Source organism: Musca autumnalis, unplaced genomic scaffold (genome assembly GCF_047663935.1).
Source record: "Musca autumnalis isolate F117 unplaced genomic scaffold, ASM4766393v1 scaffold_1, whole genome shotgun sequence".
Classification (NCBI taxonomy): Eukaryota; Metazoa; Arthropoda; class Insecta; order Diptera; family Muscidae; genus Musca; species Musca autumnalis.
Genome location: NW_027411644.1, coordinates 251,595,225 through 251,610,751, shown reverse-complemented (window position 1 = coordinate 251,610,751; position 15,527 = coordinate 251,595,225). Strand labels below are relative to the sequence as shown.

The 15,527-nt window shown below is 35.3% G+C and overlaps 1 protein-coding gene and 1 long non-coding RNA gene across 6 annotated transcripts in view; one reads left to right on the top strand and one right to left on the bottom strand.

Moving 5' to 3' along the window:
* LOC141389338 (acyl-CoA Delta-9 desaturase) overlaps positions 1–15,527 on the top strand; it is a 122,457-nt gene that overhangs the window by 105,938 nt on the left and 992 nt on the right. For all 5 annotated transcript variants that reach the window (XM_073960702.1, XM_073960704.1, XM_073960705.1 and 2 more), the window contains exons 3-4: positions 7,617–7,747; positions 15,068–15,459. In XM_073960702.1, coding sequence (XP_073816803.1) covers positions 7,617–7,747; positions 15,068–15,459 — 523 coding nt within the window. The remainder of the gene's footprint in view (positions 1–7,616; positions 7,748–15,067; positions 15,460–15,527) is intronic.
* Positions 10,119–15,527, bottom strand: part of LOC141389341 (uncharacterized) — a 69,619-nt gene continuing 64,210 nt past the window's right edge. Inside the window, exon 2 of the long non-coding RNA XR_012409025.1 lies at positions 10,119–10,631. This is a non-coding gene — a long non-coding RNA (uncharacterized lncRNA). The remainder of the gene's footprint in view (positions 10,632–15,527) is intronic.

Sequence of the window (15,527 nt, the reverse complement as noted above, 5' to 3'; positions counted from 1 at the left end):
GGAAAAAGTTTAACGGTGTGATATCACACGATTTTGGTGGCCAATCGACCTTCAAAAACCCTGAAATTGTCTGCTCATCGAAGTGTTCTCTTAATAAATCCATTGATTGAGGTCATCTGGGGAAAAAGCGTCGTCTTGTTGGAAAAAAATGTAGCCGAGATCACGAGCTTAATTTTCAAGCATCAAATATTCACGTTGTCACCGACATCATTTTTGAAGAAATATGGGCTGATGGTTCTCCCAGCGGACTAACCACACGAACCGTTGTTTTTTCTGGATGAAGTGACACCTCTTGAATCTCTTTAGCTAGTTCTTAACCTAAATGCGGATACTTTCCTTGTTTACATACCTATTAAATCAGAAATGTGCCTCAGCTCTGAAAAAATTTGGCTCGAAACACATTCCTCAAAGAAAGCGAATTTTCGTAATAAAGTTGAACAATTTGCAAACATTGTTCAACCGTAAGTCTTTCCACGATAAAATGCCAAACAATACAAAACAAAAATAACCATGACATGATTCATACGTGATCAGTCAAAAAAGGTACATCTTGTTGGATCACCCTTTATTTCAATTATAATCCAATGTTGGAAATATTATGCAAATTTTATGAACAGCCTTGACAAAATATTATGCAATATAAAAACAAAAATTAGCACATTTTCTAACAAAAAAATATATAAATGCCAATATATGAAGAATGATTAATACTATTTTGTCAATTGATATTAGATCTATGTACGCGATTTTCTCCATTAATTAGATATTTCATTTACTCGTCAAGTAACATGTTTCGAAATTTCTAAAACATATAAACTATAAAATGACATTTACACTAGTGCTAATTATCCGGAATAAGTGTAAATTGAATATTTAATTTAAAGATATTCGGTATATCCAATAGAATAACTCTTTTTGTGTTCCTAAAATATATAAACTATAAACGGCATTTATACTAGTGTTTATTATACGGATTAAGACCATTATTTAGATTTAATTCAGAAGAAAACTGTATTCGAATATGCTTATTTCGGCGAATAATGGCCAAAAGCCTATTCCAAGATTTATTTCCTGTGAAACAAAAATTTCTTGAACCTAAATATACCTCTACAAATAACTGTTAAACTTAAGATGGCTGAAGTCGCTGAGGTGCTCTTAACATTATTTTGTTTTCCATTTACTTTATTTAATAACTGTTAATAAATTATGTCAACATAAATAATGTTACAACTCATTTATCACCTTCATAGAGAGAAAAAAATTCCCAACAAAAAAAGTTATTAAAGTCATCAACAAAACAAAAACAACTCAAAGGCACTCTATAAAATAGTTTAAAAGAAGTGTTAAAAAGACTACAAAACATTTATTGTTCATTCATTTTTTGGAATGACAATAGACAACGTCTGTTGTCTGTGCTCTATTGGCATACACGCTTAATCAAATGTGCTAAATGGCTTGAAAGGGGGGAAAAAACTTGCCACCAACAAAATTTGTTAATTACCGGTCATTTAATTTGTTATGACTACGTGCTGGGTGTGCGTCTTCAATATGTGTTACAAAATCACCATAAAATGCCTAAAATTGTTGCAATAATTAAAATAAAAAAAGATAAATAAATAAAAAAATAGATGTTTATATTCCCATGCTCAACAACAAAAAAGGAAACACTTTATATTGACATTTTTAGATGTTGCTTTTACAGCATAAAATGTAGGCACTTTTTAATTTAGTTTCAAGGTGTTTTTAATTTATTTTTTATACAAATTTTGTTGATTTAATTTTTTCTTCACACCTCAAAACATCTTTAATTTGTTGATGAGTTGACGGAAAAAGTCAAGAGTTTTATTACTTAAATGTGGACTTTGTTTTATATTAAAAACAAAAACAATAGTGACAGGCCCAATACAAAATATGGGTTTTGCAGAGAAATTATTGTCAGCATTCTGATATTGAAAACTTTTGTATTATACTTTATAATAAGCTAAGGTATGCCCTAGAAAAGTTTATTTTTATAACGGGGTCTTGTATGTTTGGTTTTGTTGTAAAAATGTCTAGACATAAAATATGCGACATTACTATTTTGAGACATGTAGGCGCTATAGGTGAATACATTTTTGATGATTTTATAATGTCTACTTACAATAAATCTATTGCAATTATTTTATGTCTAAGTTATCAAGGAACTGTGAAAACCTTTTTTTGTCTAAACTTACAATGTAAAATGAATAAATGCAAGCAGCTTTTAGTTACTAATTTGTTTTTTCAAAGTCATGTAATAGTCTTCAATTTAACTAATGAAATATTTGAAAAAAAAAGATTTATGGAATTTTTTTCATTTATTAGACATTTTGATTGTTTTTTAATAGCATTTTTAATTTTCAATTCGTTTTCAACATCAGTTCTCTGCGATGTATTAAGTGTTGAGTTTTTTTTACTATTGTTATGTTTTTTGTTTCCGCATTACAACAGCCTTCAGTTTTCGTTTAGTTATTTTTCTAAATTCCAAATAAACCAGTTACAGCGGTTTGGACATAGGAAACGAAATAAAGACAAATTGATGAATTGAGTATAAGTATATGTCTAAAATTGGGTATTAGTTGTCTATGGTATAATTTGAATTGATCTGAACGGAAATTATTTTGTAGAAGTGTAACTCAAATATAAAACAAAACTAAAAAGCGTATTTAAATACCTCAGAAACATTAAACAATTCCAATAACTGGTAATAAAAATTTTAGTACTTCTTTTCTAACATAAATATAGAATTAATATTTATTTCTTAGTTAGCTCGTTATACATATATGCCTTTGGCATACACTTTGATACGATCAAACATGTGCCTAATAAAAAAAAAAGCTTTAGGACCCCAAATATGTTTGTTCGAAATCATTTTCAGTCAATTTGAAGTAGATTAAGCCCTGTCAGTCCGTATGTTCTAGAAATGTCCGCATTTTCTAGAAATGAAAAAGCGATTGGAGGCATAGATAAGTTTGTAATATGGACTATAACGGGTACCTCCTACACTGCACTCAAAATATCAGTTTGTCCTCGCCGTCGCTATTACGAAAGTACATTTTTTTCGTAGCGGTCCATACTTTTTGAGATATATTAAAGCTCCAAAAAACCTGCCTCCAACAACTAAAGAGACTGATAAGCACAATAGCATACAAATTGAGTATTGCATTTGGCCTAAGCTTTACCTACTCACCATCTAGGGTTTTATTCTAAACGGCTTATGTTTCATAAGCCGAACTTAGAGTAGATTTCCAAACGCACCGAGTTTCTATTTACTTTTATAATTTTGGATGACATGTTTTTTGGCTCGAATTCATATTGCTTTCTGGCAGAGGCATCTTTATCCACCTTAGTGAACGCCGGAATTTAGCGTCAACGCACATTGGTCCATAAATCTTTCGAAGAATTTTTCTAATAAGCACACCAAGTTCTGTCTCATCTGCTTTCGCAAGTACCAATGCTTCGGATCCGTATATAAATACGGGTGGTATCAGGATAATTTTGGTTTGACGAAAAACAGTTTTCCTTTTAATTTCTTTACTTAGACCAAATTAGCATTTGTTGGCCAATAGTCTTCTTCTTTTTGTTTTAAAACTGATATTGTGTGTTTTACTTATGGCGCACAGTGGTTCAGAAATCGATTTTCCTGGCCAAAAACCGCACTATTTTGTGGTCACCGATTGTTAATTTCTATATGGAATTCGATAGTAAACATATTGAAAGTAAAGAAACCAAAAAAGTAGGTCATGTTGGAAATGTTGGAAGGCAATTTAGGAAAACGCGTCATTTTTGCAAATTTCTCTAGAAATAAATACCTCTTTCTCGGATAATGTGTTCATTGTTTTTTGTTAGGTGGGTAGGATTGGTGTCATAAAAAACCTTTTCAATAAATAACCGTAGCGTTTACACGAAGTGAGCTATTTTATTTTTTATCAGGTACTAAATTTTAATGAAATTCAAACTTTAGTGGATTAGAACTTGTAGGGAACAGCTTGGAACAAAGTTCTGTTTTCACAGGATGATACCACAGAGTGTGCTCTTTCAGCCCATATATACTTTTGTACCCGTCCCGTTCCGTCCGTTTAACATTTTTTTTGTAATTACATGGGTTAAAATGTGTGTTTTTTCCATACCGTTTTCCATATGAACTATAGATTTTTTACACAAATAGACATTTTTAATATATGAATTTTTAAAAGAGTTATATGAATTTTATGAAAACCCAAGGAGTTTTTTTAATTTTGGAAAAAAAAATAATTTTTTGAAAAAACAAAATTGAATTTTTTTATTTTTTGTATTTGTATGGTTTGTTTATTGGTGTTTGACTTTTTTAAATGGTACGATAGAACAATAATAGGTAACAGCAATACCCAGCTGACTGAACTGGGTTGTAATGTTAGGGTCAAATTCCATACGACATTTTATATATTTATTTCAATGTTCGATGTATATTAGGGATATATATTTTTGAAGAAAAAATATATTCATCAGAAAAAATAACTATTTCCTATAAAGTCTTCTTCATATCAATGACATGTTACCTCCTCCAAGTCCGAACGACGTGTCCCACACTAAAACACCGCTTATAAAGGCGGTACATCATTTGTTAAAATGGTGTGGTATTTTAATAAGTTTAAAAAAGTAAAGCCCTAATAAACATTTGTTTTTTTATTTCAAAAACAAAAGATTGAAACAGCTTCTCTTTTATCAATGAATTTCCAGCGACCTATTTGCAAGAATTCTACTTCTTGCGAGAAATTATGCTTTTAGTGTAATGATATGGAAACATTAAAATTGAAAATCTAACGAGTTTTCATTCATGTTTTCCAAAATATTCAATCAAATGTGAAAAATATTAGTTTTTTAATTCCAATAATTTATAGACATTTCCTTATTTTGTTTACGTTTACCGATGACACTACCATTACAAACAAAAACAAATTTCTATGTGGTTGTTGTGTACTTGTATTTGTTGTAGTATTTACTTTGCCTTGTTTCTTCTACCATGGGTTAGAACTTATGAAAAACTCAAAAACACTCATCTTTTTGTGCAAATATGAAAAAAACTCAAAATTGTTACCTTTGTCCTTGAATTCCTCTCCAACTGCTAGACCGAATTCGAATGTTTTTAATGCCTCGGAAAGCGGATTTTGATATCTTGCAAACGAAAAATTATGCACATATCTCTATCCATTCAAAAGTTACAGAGTTTTTGAAAACGATTCTGAACCACTAAGTGGCGATACCGAGGTAAATAACGTCATTAACAACATCAAAATTGTAAGTCTCAACGTCCATAGTTGGTCCTAGTCTACTGGGTGTCTTTTGTTTTGACCGTCTTGTCTCCTTTATTAAACACGAGACATAGCAGCCTGAGGTTCCAATTGTTGGGTATACATTCCTCCAGCAAAATTTGGCTAATAAACGGGTTCATACTCCTTATCAGTATGTCGCCACCGTTCTTGAACAGTTTGGCAAGCATCCCATCAGCTCCTGCTGCCTTATTGTTCTTTAGTCGATTAATTGCTGTCATGACTTCACTTTGGCTAGTTGGTTAACACTCAATGCCGTCGGATTGGATCTGGGGTATCCTCATCATGGCCCATAAACGAACCTTCCAGAACCTCAGTACGCTATCTGTACCAGGTCCCCTTCATCATCTTCGCTGGTAAAATTTTCGGACTTCATTCTGACTCTTAATAACTAAATACAACACACACACATCGTGTCATGCATACTAACACTACCTAGTAAAGAAGCTACTTACTGCATTACCTGTATGCTGTGAAATAATGGGAGAGTCAAATGAGATGAATAACTCATTACAAAGTAATGTAAACAAGCTACTTTCTGCATTACTTGTGGGCTGAAAAATAATGGGCGACTTTTACCGAATCGATCAATGAAATAAGACCAATATTTCGATGTACTACATTACTATTAAACCAAGGTGTCATTAAAACTTCCACTAAAAAAACTGGGAATTTATCTATCATGATTTGAAAACTGTTCGATCATAATTGATCCATTTTGTAGCGTGAAAGGTAAATGTAGTTCTTTACAAACAAATCAAAACAATAAATGAATCCACTTATATGTTAGACTGTAGTTCCGATATCTAACCGCTACAATGCGATAATTTGCATCAAGGCAGAGAACAAGAGTTACTTTTTCAAATTTCGTTTTCGTAATTTGTCGAAATATTGTTAAAATATGGGCCAAAAACTAAATATGTATATTTTTCCCATAAAATATATGATAAATTTCACCCGCTAAACACTATTCGATCATTATCCAAAATTATTGGAATTTTTTCTTATATCACGCAAAAAAATTATGTCAGTATTGAACTATAGCTGCGACCTCTAGCTTGATTGTGGTTACACTACACACAATTACAACTGTGGGATCTATGTACATACTAAGCTCTAAGTCCGTTATCTGACCATGTACATCAACATTTGTTACCATTTTTAACCTGCAAAGCGTTCCTTAACCCCAAAAAGTGATAAAACTGGCAGCAATTGTTAAGAGAGTGAGAAGTGAGAGAGAGCACATAAGCCTTTCTCTTCTACCACAGGCTAGCAGACACATTTTCGACATTTGTTTGACGATTATTTCACAGTGAAGAAAAAAATGAACGAAAACAGAAGAAAAAGTCGAACGCTGACAAAACAAAATTAAAAACTGTGAAATAAAAGAAGAAAATTGATTTTTTATGTTTCTTTTTGGCATTTGAGCAATTTTGACACTTTTCTCTTTTACCACGTTTACCATTAAAAAAGTAAAGGAACAAAGCTATAATTAGCATCAATGGAAAGGTTGTGGGTGGAAGATATCTTCCATGAATAAGGACAATTTTAGCAGTTTTCACACAAATATTATCTGATCATCTTGTCGAATTGCAATATTCTTCTTTGTTTGATCGGAACACGACCTAGAGCTGGCAAACTATCGATATTCCTAATCAAAAATTCGTTTTTAACAAAAAATGATCGTTTTTTTTTTTGCCCTAAAAATTAAAAAAGTCACTTTCTTTAGGACATATGAAGATCGGATCATCCGTTTTCGAGCTACAGTAGGCACCGCTTTCACAATGATTTTTTCCTTTCTAACGTTCATATCTCAGCCAATTCTTGTCCGATCGACAAGTGGCCATAGCCCCTTAACAATATTCTCACAAAGAGGTGTTTCATAAATTCTACAATTATTCTCCACGTGTTTTTAAGTTTTGCTATTTTCCAAATAAATTCACAATGTTTCATTAAATAACAGACTAACTTCATTAAAACAAACGCCAACAAAGCCAATTAACAGATAATCAAAGGCAAACATTTCAAACATATTTATAAAATACAAATCCAAAAATATTTATAAAATGTTTGTTTGATACAATTCCTGTTTGTTTGTTGACGTAACATATACATATGTAGATTTGTTTGTTAGTTGATAGTCTCTGAAAGCTGTTGGTGAAGGTTAAAATTTAATTTTAAATAATTATAAAAATTGTAGCAAAGATTACATATGCTATTTTAAATGTTATTTTTAAAATAGGAATTTCGAATAACATTAAAATTAATTTGTTTTTGTTTTTTTTACAGCCTATATTATGGGTGCTGTTGTTGGCTTTGGTGTTACCGGTGGTGCCCATCGTTATTGGACACATCGTTCATTTAAGGCGAATTTGCCAATGCGTATTATTTTAATGTTATGCTATACTTCAGCTGGTCAGGTAAGTGTTAAACTTATTATCGAAAAAAACAACGTCTGTATATGTTGTAGTACTCTTGAAAACGAGAAGAAGTTTCATTAGGCCTTAAGGGCTAATGTATAATTTTTTATTAGCACACCTTTTCAAAAATTGAAAATATTTTGAGTTGCTTGGCGTGGTTTATAGAAATTGCTAAAGTAAGATATAGTTAATTTGGAAAAAGGTAATAATGCAGATATTCTTTCAAGTATGACTTAATACTGTACATCTACCTTAATACAGCAGCTAAAAGCAGCAATAAAAACTAACATTAACATTTATTGCAATGCCGATAATTTTAATAACTGCATACATAAAATTTTAATAAGCACCCGTCATGATGCGGATTATGATTCTGCGAAGTAGTGTTTAAATACGAAATGGGTAATAAATTTGACAACAATGTCTATCAGAGTTATATTTTTATGACAAAACTCTGTAAACGGGACAGAGATTACCATTTTTAGCAAACAAGGCCGTTTTATCGTTAAAAGAATTAGCCATATAGCCACTTGCTGATAGATGCCAATTATGTGCAGCTGAAATACCCACAATTTTTTATACCCTCAGCATTTATGCTAACGAGGGTATATACACTTTCATACGGGCAAAATGTGCCTCATCGACATAATGGTTTTAGACCCCAAGTACGTTTGGACGAAATCCGTTTCAGAAAATTTGGGGTTGATTTAGCCATGTCCGTCCGTCTGTATCTCTGGCTGGAGCGCACGATAACTCTCGAACGGATCAACCGATGCGGTCCAAAACTTGGCTTTCCTAATATTTTGTTCAAACTTAGTTTAAGTTTGAAGATGGGTAATATCGGTCTACTTGTTTCGCTACCTCTCCCACAAAAGTTCGAAAATGTTCGGAAAATTTGTGCGCACGATAACTCTTGGTCCATACTTTGCACATGGTGAAATTTCTACCACTCTTAGAAATTAGAATATGGACTTAATCGGTCCACTCCTTCGGGTACCTCCCACAGAAAATTTCGAAAAAGTTTAATTTACGACCTGCTCTCGAATCGCTTTGATTTTTGTTGTAACAACTTGCATTCACTGCCCCCCATACAACGGTACAAATTTCATCTGGGGCAAGTCCATACTTCCTGAGAATATAGCCTGAAAGGTGCAAAAACCCTTTATGACACAGTGTGCATTGTTCGGATCTCAAGATAACTCTCAAGGGGATCTGCCGATTCGGTCCAACATTTTCTCCAAACTAAATTTATGTTCGAAGATAAGTCATATCGGTGCACCCCTTTAGGTACCAACCTCCCCATCCCCCTCCCCGCACACACTCACAAAATTTCAAGCATGTCTGAAATCAGCTAGAATGAAATAAAATAAGCAATAAAACAACTAAAAAGTAACAAAGAATCAGGATGAGATAGTGTATAGGCCGCCGCCAAAATTGATGAGACCGAAATGCTGAAATGACGTCCACACTGCACTGTTCGAAATTGAACTATGTGATGCTATCTAGATCACTATGCAGTTCTATCATTTTTATGAAAAACTGCGTATACGTAACATCACACGTTAGATTTTATGACATTATTCATACGATTTGGAACTAGTACAGTGAACTAGGAATAAATCCACTGGGTGAAATACTAAGTGAAATCTGCTCTCACAAAAATACACAAATACCCACGATAAGTCAAAGACATTGATGATGAGGATGATCTACATGTGAATGTCTGCCTCTCCCAATACAAGGTCTGATCTGATGTTTTGTCCCTTTCAAAGTAATCCCTCTGAGATATAAAACACTTATGTCTGCGTTTTTTTCCAATCCTCAAAGCACTTCTGAAATTCGCTTTTGGTATAGCCATCAGCTCGTGTTTCGATTTGTCTTTTATCTTCTCAATGGTGGCAAAACGCGTTCCTTTCATCGGTATCTTCAGTTTTGGATAGAGGAAAAAGTCAGCGGGGCCAAGTCCGGTGAATCCGATGGTTGAGGCAGGATAACGGTTTTGTTTTTGTTCAAAAACTCTCGCAAAAGCATCAATGTGTGAGCTTGTGCGTTATCATAGTGCAAAATCCTTTATTACCGTTTTCAAAATTCTGTGCGTTTCTGACGGATTGCTTCGTGCAAGGTAGTATTCCTTATTGACCGTACGACCTTGTGGCAAGAATTCATGATGTGCCACGCCATTGCAGTCGAAGTGAGCAAAACCTTCACATTTTGCGATAATGTGGATAATCGTTGACAATGTTCGATAGCTCCTGAACGATTTACATGCGACGTCATTTTTGCTCAAAATTTATGAAATTTTGGAACAAAAATTGCATTGGGGCGACTGCAAGTTGTTTGGATAAAAAGTTCATGTCCAGGAAAACAAAGCTTAAAATGTGTATTCATTGATATGACAGAAGTCTCCCTTGTGCCTTTTGGTATCGGATACAACGCTATAATTATACCCTCAGCATTTATGCTAACGAGGGAATATACACTGTCATACGGGCAAAATGTGCCTCATCGAAATAATGGTTTTAGACAAGTATGTTTGGACGAAATGTGTTTCAGACAATTTGGAGTCGATTGAGCAATGTCCGTCCGTCTGTCTGTCTGGCTGGCTGGTGCGCACGATAACTCTCGAACGGATGAACCAATTTGGTCCAAAAGTTGGCTTTCGCAATATTTTGTCCAAACTTAGTTCAAGTTCGAAGATGGGTTATATCGGTCCACTCCTACCGGTACCTCCCCCACAAAAGTTCGAAAATGTTCGGAAAATTTGTGCACACGATAACTCTTGAAGGGAATAACCGACTTGGTCCGTACTTAGCACATCGTGATATTTCTACCTAACTGAGATGAGGTTCCAATATGGACTCAATCGGTCCACTCCTTCGGGTACCTCCCACACAAAATTTCGGAAAAGTTCAGTTTAGGACCTGCTCTCGAATCGCTTTGATTTTTGTTGCAACAACTTGCATTCACTGCCCCCCATACGGCGGTACAAGTTTCATCAAGGGTAAGTCCATACTTCCTGAGAAAATAGCCTAAAAGTTGCAAAGAGCCTCTATGATCTATGATCTCGAACGGATCTGCAGATTCGTTCCAAAATTTGGCCTTCGTAATATTTTGTCCAAACATAGTTTAAATTCGAAGAAAAGCCATATCGGTCCACTCCTTCAGGTACCTACTCCACAAAAGTTCAAATATGTTCGGAAAAATTGTGCGCACGATAACTCTTGAAGGGAGTGATCGATGTAATCCATACTTTGCACATCCTAATATATCTACCAGATATAGATCAGGTTCGAATATGCACTATATTTGTCTACTCCTTCTGGTACATCTCACACAAATTTTCGGAGATGTTCACTTTAAGACCTGCTCTCGAATCACTTTGATTTTTGTTGAAGCGATTTGCATTCGCATTCAGGGGCAAGTCCATATTTCTTTGGAAAACAGCCCGAAAGGTGTAAAAAAATCCCTATGTCACCATATGTGGCTGTCGGAGTGCACGATAACTCTCGAAATTTTCAACCGATTTGGTCCAACATTTGGTCTTCGTCATATTATATCCAAACTTAGTTTCATGGGGCAATACCGGTTCACAACTTCCGGTACTTCTCCCCAATATTTAAAAAATGCCACTAAAATGCTTTGGCGATATCACTTGAATGGGGCAACCAATTTGGTCCAAACTTTGGATCTCCAAAAAATGTTTTCAAAATTTAGTTTTACTTCGTAAATGGCCCATATCGGTCCTCCCTAAGGGTACCTCCCGCACAAAGGTTCAACATTTGTGTCTTAGTGCAGTTAATTCCTAATCCACATTTTTTGTCGGCAAGTTCAAATGTTTAAAAAGGGCCACAAAATTCTGAAGAGACCTTGTATACATTCGGTCTGTCCGTAGGTGAAAGTTTCACTTCACATTGGCTGAGGGTATATATCTGTCGGCAAAGCCGACTGACACTTTTTAACTTGTTTTTTACACATTTTACTTGCAAATGTTCAAATTGTGTCCGCCGAGTTCCCCTTAATGGTGTCGATATGCATTTATGGCCACGTCCTTGTATATGATGGATAATGGGCTTTATTTCTGTATACTATGCCGACAAGGGCTACTTACTTACTTAGATGGCCCATTACAGAACATTGTTCTGTAGGCCGAAATAAGAAAAGATCTGCAATAGGGATAAGTAAGTCAACTTTCGGTTAATCGATCAATCGATTTTTTGCAGTCAAAAATCTAAAAATCGTAGTCGACTTTTGTCTGGAAGAAAAATCGCATAATCGATTACCTTGTGATCGATTTTCGAGTTTGACCATAGATTGTTGACTTGGCGGTTTTACACTTTTGGCGGTTTTACAGTTTCAAAAGAAAACTCGGAAATCGACGAATAGTCGATTATAATCGATTTTCTGCGGTTATGAAAAAGTCGAAAGTCGAGTTTTAAGACAACTGAAATAATCGGAAGACCGAAAAATCGCATTTTAAGATTTAGACCATAATCGAATAGTCGAAAAATCGATTATTGCTTTCCATTACCTATCCCTAATCTGCAATTCTCTCTATTTGTTGCTTCGCACTCTGGAATACCGCGCCTTTTCATCTCTTCATCCACTTGTTTGCGACATCTATTCCTTGGTTTGCCAATTCTGCGTGCACCGCCAAGCGGTTCGTATTTATACGCCTTTTAAGCGGGTTCATATTCGCCCATTCTTATGATATGGCCTAGCCAACGCAATCGCTGCATCTCGATACGTTTAACTACATTGATGTCGTTGTATAGCAGATACAGCTCGTGGTTCATGCGACGTCGATATTCACCGTCAACGCAGATTGGTCCGTAGATCTTTCGAAGAATTTTTCTCTCAAACACACCAAGCACTGCCATGTCTGTTTGCGCAAGTACCCAGGATTCGGAGCCATACATCAACAATTCTTCTTTTTATTTCACAACTGATGTCGTTTGCTGTGTTTAAGGCGGTGCCGAGGTAGACGAAGTCTTTTTCTACCTCAAAATTATAGGAACCAACTTCCACAGTTGGTTCGAGCCCAATGGACGCATTGCGCGTCGACACCATCAACTTCATCTTCTCACCGTTTATCGCCAGACCCACTTTAGCAGATTCTCATTCGACCTTCATAATGGTATCAGTTACTTCCTTTATTGATCGTCCCATGATGTCTATATCATCAGCATAAGCAAGTAACATGTGGCTATTGGCGTAGATTGTGCCACTTCTTTTGACGTTTGCCTCTCGTATAACCTTTTCCAGCAGGATGTTGAACAGATCACACGAAAGGCTGTCTCCTTGTCTGAAATATCTTTTGGTATAAAATTCTTCGTAGAGTCAAAGTCATTTTACAAAGCCGGATGAGCTTTGCAGGGATACCAAATTCAGACATGGTTTGGAATACCTTTGAACGCAGCTGGCTGTCGAAGGCTGCTTTATAATCGACAAAAATATGGTACGTGTCCATCTGCATCTCTTGGGTCTTCTCCAGGATTTGCCGCAGGGTAAATATCTGGTCAATGATTGACTTGCCAGGTCTGAAGCCGCATTGGTATGGTCCAATTATCTCGTTGACCATTGGCTTTAGTCGTTCGCACAATATGCTTGACACGACCTTGTAGGCAATAGGGAGTAGACTTATGCCCCTATAATCTTATCTCCTTATCTCCTTTCTTATCTTATCTTATCTTATCTTATCTTATCTCCTTTCGTGTGGACGGGGCACAGAATACTCAGGTTTCAATCGTCGGCTCCTCGTTCTTCCTTCCAGATGGTGCTAACTAGCTGATGAATACACCTTATCAGCGTGTCGCCTCCGGTTTTGAACAGCTCAGTTGATAAGCCTTCGGTTCTTTATTATTCTTCAGCCGATTTATTGCTGTCTTTACTTAATCTTTTCTGGGCGATATACATTCAATACCACCTTCTGGGATTGGGTCTGTGGTATCTTCGTCGTCTTCGCTGCTATTGGAATTGAATTATAGGTCGCTCCACTACTCCTGTTATTGTGTTTATAACGATACCTTCGGCTTTATTTGTTTTGAGGAATTTATCTACATTTGTTGACCAAACTATCAATAGTTTTGGTAATTTTGAGGTGGTAACAAAACTTCTCCATCAAAAGTTGTCAACACAGGTCCACACTTTGATATAGCCCCCATATAAATGTGCCGTCCGATTGAAGATATTTTAGGTACATCGTCTGACCTAATTTAGGCAGGGTGGTACAGAGGTCCAACTTGTATAGAAAGGAGTGCCAAAAATAGGCAATTTTCCTTGCGGCAATTGTCAATTTGAAGGAGAGAGAGGAGGGGCATATGGTAACCCTTTGCCTCTCAGCACCCTCTCTCACCGACAAACTGACAATTGCCGCAAGGAAAATTGGCAAATGTAAATATGGACAAATTACTAATCGAGCTACCGCCTCGGAAGGTTTATAACGAGACAAAAAGAGAGAGAAAAGGTACCGCCCGATTTTTGGAATTTTTAGGAATTTATACAAATTTTCGAACCGATTTGGTTGAAATTTTGCATTTTGAGTTCTGAGTGATCAAACTACCTCCTCGGAAAAATGTTCAATATAGATGAACGTTTAGGTATAGCCCCCATATAGAGGCACTTCCCGATTTTCGGTATTTTCACGATTTCGACCAACTTTTCCAACCGATTTGGCTATAATTTTGCATTTTGAGTTCTTAGTGAATAAAATACCTCCTTGCAAAAAATGTTCAATATATGTAGGTCCAAGTTAAGGTGTAGCTCCTATATAAACGTACCTTCCAGTTTTTCCGAATTTTGACGATTTTACAGGTGTGGTATAAGCGGAATAACTTACCGTGTGGCGGATGGGGACAGTGGAATGTTTTCATCGTAAAATAGATATCGAGACTCACAAATACTCACAACTTTAGTAAAACTCAACATAAAATAATAGTATTGGTATTAAAAATACCAGAAAAAGTAATTTACAAAGAATTTAGTTTTATGGAAGTTAGAAAACGAATTATGAAAATGTTTTTTTTAATAAAAACATTGTCAATACCATCAACTACCATTCTCATTCTGGAAATTGTACATTTACCTCTTCAATTTTTTATAATTTCGCTTATAAACTACGAGTGCTTTGCAGATGTATATTTCGTTTTTAATCTTATCATTCAACATACAATCACACATTTTACTCATCTTTTTACGACACAGCTCGATTTGACATATTTGCAAGGTTTTATGTTCTTTTCATTGTGAAGCACACAAACAGTATGGACCGAATATTATACATCCTCTAATAACTTTTTCACGTTTCTTCTTTATAACCCACAGAATAGTCTTTACGATTGGGTGCGAGATCACAGAGTACATCACAAGTATTCGGAAACCGATGCTGATCCACACAATTCGAATCGTGGCTTTTTCTTTGCCCACGTTGGCTGGCTGATGATGCACAAACATCCTGAAGTATTGCGACGTGGTCGTCAATTGGATATGAGTGATATTTTGGCTGATCCTGTCGTACGTTTCCATGAGAAATATTTTATTCCATTGAAAATGCTTTGCTGTTTCATTATTCCCACTGCTATTCCCGTTTACTTGTGGGGTGAAGAATGGTATATTAGTTTCATAATGCAGTGTGTATTCCGTTATGTGTATTCCTTGAACTTTACCTGGTCGGTGAATAGTGCTGCTCATTTGTGGGGTACACGTCCCTATGATAAGTAAGTTGTTACATGAGGAACAGAGGAAAATGGCTCGAGATTAATTTGTTGTTTCTTGTCTTTCTTTT